We start from the raw sequence: 6,450 nt of genomic DNA on the forward strand, positions 1-6,450 counted from the left end.
AGAAAATTAGTCCTACTTACCACTCCGATCCCCTTCCGGACAAGCTCTGATATCTTCATCCTCACCGCCGTTTTTTCTTTATTTGATTATAGCAGTGACTTTCCGTATACACATGACTACTGCAGCCAATCACTAACCTCAGTGATATAAGACCTTAGAGCTAAATGATTGGCTACATCAGTCTCGCGTGTGTACGGAGTGTCACAGCTGTAGTCATATGAACAAAGATTGAGGGGAGGACAAGAGTGGTGGTCCGGGACTTGCGTGAGATAGGAGTGGTGGTACAGGACCTGCAGGGGATTGTAGTGGTGGTACAGGACCTGTGGGGGACCGGAGTGGTGGTAAAGGACCTGGGGGGGGGGGGGGGACAGAGTGGTGGTACAGGACCTGTGGGGGATCAGAGTGGTGGTACAGGACCTACAGGGGATCGGAGTGGTAGTACAGGGCCTGAGGGGGGTCAGAGTGGTGGTGTTGGACCTGTGGGGAATCGAAGTGGTGAGTGTGACTTAGTTTTTCATTTTTAACCATCTGTTGTCCATTCTCTACTTTTACTACAACTCAGACAACCTCTTTCACCCTCTAATAGTCACAGTGAATTTGCACCCCACCCCCAAAAATGTCACTTTTTTATTGCAAATTTTGAATTTAATTCTCATGTAAATATATTTGTTGCAGACCTCAGTCACATTAACTGCCTTTTAACCCCAAGTGACATAACATAGTCTTAAGCATCATTAATTCATTTCCCCTTTTGTGATCCAGCTGTGATAACTTTTTAGTTAGTGTAGCTTTATGACACTTTGTGGGAAGAGTCCACGTTTTTGTAAGAACTCATTTCGGGGACATAAAATGTTTAGAATCACTTTTTTGGAGGTTGGGGGGGGGGGGGGGGATAGAAAATAAAAACTATGTGATCATTGCTTTGGGGATTGATGTTTATGGCATTTACCTTGTGGTATAAATATTTATGCTATCTTTATTCCAAGGGTCATTACAAATACAACACCATAAAATTTATAGAGGTTTTATGTTTTACTACTTCTTTTTTTACAAAGATACTTATTTATAGTGTCACTATATTGCAGCAGCAGGGCAGTTTTATATTGTTGCGGATAGAGCTGTATGTGGTCTTGTTTCTTGTGGGACAACTTGTAGTTGTAGTGACAGCTGTAATTTCAGTATTCCTGGCCCCACTTCAAACAGCTGTAGCTCCATTGGTACTGTAAGTGCTACTGTTATGTTTTTGATGACATTATATAGTTAAAGGGGTTGTCCCGAGGCAGCAAGTGGGTCTATACACTTCTGCATGGCCATAATAATGCACTTTGTAATGTACATTGTGCATTAATTATGAGCCATACAGAAGTTATAAAAAGTTTTATACTTACCTGCTCCGTTGCTGGCGTCCTCGTCTCCATGGTGCCGACTAATTTTCGCCCTCCGATGGCCAAATTAGCCGCGCTTGCGCAGTCCGGGTCTTCTTCTTTTCTGAATGGGGCTCCGTGTAGCTCCGTGTAGCTCCGCCCCGTCACGTGCTGATTCCAGCCAATCAGGAGGCTGGAATCGGCAATGGACCGCACAGAAGCCCTGCGGTCCATGGAGACAGAGGATCCCGGCGGCCATCTTCAGCAGGTGAGTATGAAGACGCCGGACCGCCGGGATTCAGGTAAGCGCTGTGCGGGTTGTTTTTTTAACCCCTGCAGCGGGGTTGTCTCGCGCCGAATGGGGGGGGGGGGGGTTTAAAAAAAAAAAAACCCGTTTCGGCGCGGGACAACCCCTTTAAGAATCTTGGCTTTAAATTAACAGCAAAAAACCTAACAAAAGCATGTCAATAGCACTGATAAAACTGAACTACAGCTGTCTGAAGTAGAACAAGTCCTGTTTGTCTAAAACTGTAATGTCCTTTTTCTGCAGAATGAACACAGCTCCTCTAAATTGTAGAGGGGATTAAAAGGTGTATAAAACTCTGGTCTATATAAATTTCTTCACTGTGTCCTTCTGGTTGATTTAGTTACCAGTTGTTGTGGGTCAGTGTCATTGCATTATAAAGCACTGCTGTTCTTTTATTTATACAGCCCAGAATGGAGGAACATCTACCCCGAGAGCTGTCACCTCCACCCAAACAGCCTCCGGCCAACCTGCAAGTAAGTACACCAATAACAAGGATAAAAAGTGAACTATGGTACCAGGGGCGTACCTAAAGGCTCAGGGGCCTGGGTGCAAAAGTTCAGCTTGGGCCCCCCCCCCCCTTGGGACTCCACTCCACACCCCCCCGTACACATACCTAGATCATGCTGCAAACATGATCTGCCCCTTGGCGTAATCTTTCCAAACATGGCGCATTTCCTGAAGGTGAACATTTGTTTATAGCCCTGCAGGCCACTAACCTCGGTACAACACTCCCATAGATTTTAATGAGCTTACTCAAATCTGCGCTCGGACATGGTGTTTCTAACGCTGTGATTTTCGAGAGCTGTCTGTTCTATTTTTGCATTTTCATGGTTTTTAACACATCTCATCACCTATCATAAGGATGGGGTGCATTAAAAAGCGCTGTCAAACGCTGTAACCTGTGTTCGAAAACGCTGCTCGAAATTCCGGTAAAAATGCCACAATTTCAAGCTGCGTTTTCTGAACACGTGTGAGAGCGGCCTAAGGCTGGGTCATGTTTTTGTTGTACTTTAGAACCACAATAAAGAAAAACACATAAAAAACCTGCATGCAGTATTTAAAGACCGCGTACGTTATTAAGGAGCCGCAGACACAATTAAAACTGCATGTGGTTTAGATGCATTTTTTATCGTGTGTAAAGTGTGCAAATAAATACAGCAAATCTAGGGAGATGTATAACTTATATCAGAGAGAGCTAGATAGATAGATAGATAAATAGATAGATAGATATATAGATAGATAGATGAAGAAGAGAGGGAGACAGACAGACAGACAGATACACACACACACATATACACTTACTCCAAGGCCCGGTCCAGTTCTCCTCCATGTGACCGCAGCAGGAGAGGCAAACTCAGAAGCTTCTCGTTCAGCAGGAAGCAGGGGGCAGCACATGATCACATGATCACTGTGCCCTGCCGGCCCATGTGACTTCCTCCCTCCTTCCCTGCCGGCCCATGTGACTTCCTCCCTCCTTACCTGACGGGCCATGTGACTTCCTCCCTCCTCCTCCCTGCTCTGCCGGGCTTCCTCTCAGGCTGGCCGTTCTGGCTACCGCATGATCGGAATCTTGCTGCAGACAGAACGGCCAGCCATTAATGCACTGAATGTGCATGTGGGTATTGTGGAGGGCGGCCTCGGGGCCCTCTGAGTGCAGGGGCCGGGTCGCCATGGAGACCCCAGCAACCCCTGATGCTACGCCTATGTACTGTACTGAACAACAAGCCTTCACAGAATTCCTTCCATTTGGGGTCGAATCACTAGTGAGGTGGCATTTTACAAAAGACTGGGGCTTGATTCACAGATAGGAGGCATTCTCTACTCATTTTTTAAAGACCATGATTTGATTCTCCAAGCTTTTTCTTGAGAGAGGCTTCAATATACCAATAAGGAGTCAGGCCATTTCTCATATGGGAAAGTAGGGTATGATTCGCTCACAGAAGGCATTCAACATATTTTGGGAGACCGAATTTGAATCTCTCACAATGAGGCATCCAGTATTTTTGAAAGGCCAGAATCTGATTCTCTTGAGTTATTTATTGTTTTAATAATCCAATGGCAAAGCATTCAACATTTTTGGAAGATCAGGGTTCATCTGAGGGATGGGAAAGCTTCTGATGCGCCTGAATAGGTTGGGGTTTGATTTGCCCAATGAGGCATTTCTCCTAACCCATGATGCTATACAAAAAGATAAGTGGCAGTCTATGAATGCGCAAAAAACACTGTATATTACACTATTGAGAGTTAAAGGGATTTTCCGATTTCACAGACACAGGTGGCAGTGAAGGGATGAGGCATAAAGAAAAAAACAATAATATTCACTTCCCGCTCTGTGTTGCTCCTCCACCAATGCTGTCTGCTGCTCCAGTCTCTGTATATTTTGGGTTGCAGTGGTCACATGGGTTGTTTTACCCATGTGACTGTTGCAGCCAATAGGAGGCCAGTAAAAATGCCCTCAGTGCCCTCATAAACCTGCCTCAGGGCTTCTTCATTAGACAGGTTTATGGTAAGTCACCAGGTTTTCTGAGTGGGTGACATCACCTGCTAGTTGCTGTGCTGCTGGAGTACCACGCTGAGTGTATTACTTATATATATAGTTTTGAGCACGGGGTCCTAAAACTATATAAAATAAATAACTCCGAAGAAAACCACTTTAATTTCTTGCATTGTCTAACAACAGTTTGGGCAGTGCCAGGTCATTTCTTTATTCTCCAACCTAGCCTGAGCCAGTGAGTCTATTCATCGGACTGGCATAATCTTAAGAGCTGGATGGACAGAGTAGGAGGTTCTCTAATGAATTAGCCTTGTGCTGGGCTTGGTAAGTGAAGCATCTGGTGAGTCCCCAGACATACTGGCCAAAAACTTGTTAGATACGTTATCACAGCCAAATAGGTGGCCAATAAATAGTGGACTTTAGTAAACACTACAATAACTATGGTGGCTTACTGGAATGAATCATTCGGGTGTCCTAGTGTGATCTACCCCCTAGTAATAAAAGAAAATCAGCTGGACTTTGTTGACTTGTTGGATGTTTACAGTATATGTACTCAATGTTGCTGATAATTGTGTTATATCTACATTTCACTGTGTATTTTGTAGTTCCATACTGGGGTAACATTCTGGTAGGACTGGCATCCATCTTCGGTGTTATATTACTTGTAGGACTATTGTTTGGGGTAAGTATGGTATTTTCCTTACTAACTCTGAGTGGATTGTGTATATGTTGCATTTAACTAAATAGTTAACAATTAGTTTGGGGAAAATCACAAATTTTAAATTCTATGTGGAATTTTCAGTGATGGGTCCAACAGAAGGGCCTTGTGGGAGAAGAGTATTTTCCAGCTGTTGACAATGGGATGCGAGACACTGTTTCCTGTCTCACCATTTGTAAATCCACCAGTAAGTGTGAAGTGCTATGGAAAGCGTCGGGCGGCGTGATTCGCCGGCGGTTTACCACCGGCAATTACACGTCTGTGGACAGGGGGCCTAAGAAGCAAGGCAAAACAGATACTAACAGGGGAAAAGCAAACAACAAACTACAAAGCTAAAAAACAAGGAGTGGACTAGAAATAACCACAGGATTACAGTAACAAGAAACAAACTAGACTAAAACAAAGTACTAGAAGCATACCAAGAATAATGGATACACATGTGCATAGCTTAACTTATAACCAGCAACACACTGCAGAAGTCAGGACAAGCCAGACTGAGTTGCAGCAGTGTGGTCAGCTGACTCACTTTAATAGATTAGCTGTGGGGCAGTTACATAGTAATTGCCTCAACAACAAACTAGAGGACAGAACATGACAATATAAATGGAGAATTCCTGCTGGTTGTAACAGCACTTAGATCCTCAGCCTGTGGTGTACCCTGTAGGAGAATATGTCTTGTCTCAAGTAGGTACCTATACTATGCTTATGCTGCACTCTTAATAGGCTGTACGGAGTATGATTCCCTTCTGGGAACTTTGATATCATGAGTTTGGCTAGTGGATACTAAGCATAGGAGCCCTAAGAAACACTGATATAGTAGACAATCAGGAGCACTTTTTTATGGCATAGGATCTCTTAGTCCCTAAGAGCTTAATGCAATTCATGTTGACCATTGGTGTGATATAACTATCCTTGTTCTTACAGATATTGGCTTTCTTTTATTTTCCTACCACATACGCTGTTGCCGGTTATCCCAGTTATTTCACTCAGAATGGTTGGGCTAATCTTGCAAGACCGAATTTACCGACAGATCTCGAAAGAGGAGTTCAACTAAGGAGTCATCAGAGAGTATCAGCCCCAAGAGAAAACTATTATCAATAACAGAGACCATCCCAAAGAGGGCAGTGTCACAAGCAGAAATACACCATGGCCGCTGCCAGTCAATTGGGTGTGGGTGATGGTGCCAAGTCTATGTGATATCACCTACTATTTGCAGGCTAAAGAATGGAGGAAGAAACATTATTTCCTCCTAACAGGAACATGGATTTCAGAGTTGATGCCTTGTTTTATCTCAGACCTTTTGTATGGCCAGAAGCTTTAAAGTTACGTGACTGAGAAGAAATTGTGTCCTGAGAAGCTGGAGACTAGTGAACTGCATGGGAAATACAGACGCAACAGACCTGTTCAAGATGCCTATTGAGACATGATGCATTAATGGAAGAAAGGCCAAGATGATGGCGGTTAATATTGTACGCAATGCAGATCACATGCAATGGAAGAGTAAACACTTAAAGTCAGTGTTACAAGAGTAGAGTTCCCCTCCATCACCCTCATCTATCAGAACACA

At 43.9% G+C, this 6,450-nt stretch overlaps 1 protein-coding gene across 1 annotated transcript in view; it reads left to right on the forward strand.

Moving 5' to 3' along the window:
• LOC136581115 (pneumococcal serine-rich repeat protein-like) overlaps positions 1-5,984 on the forward strand; it is a 63,105-nt gene extending 57,121 nt beyond the window's left edge. Inside the window, exons 4-6 of the mRNA XM_066582101.1 lie at positions 2,076-2,144; positions 4,771-4,847; positions 5,808-5,984. Of these exons, the coding sequence (XP_066438198.1) occupies positions 2,076-2,144; positions 4,771-4,847; positions 5,808-5,984 (323 nt within the window). The remainder of the gene's footprint in view (positions 1-2,075; positions 2,145-4,770; positions 4,848-5,807) is intronic.
• Positions 5,985-6,450: the final 466 nt, after the last annotated feature.

The sequence above is a fragment of the Eleutherodactylus coqui genome, chromosome 10 (genome assembly GCF_035609145.1).
Source record: "Eleutherodactylus coqui strain aEleCoq1 chromosome 10, aEleCoq1.hap1, whole genome shotgun sequence".
Lineage (NCBI taxonomy): Eukaryota > Metazoa > Chordata > Amphibia > Anura > Eleutherodactylidae > Eleutherodactylus > Eleutherodactylus coqui.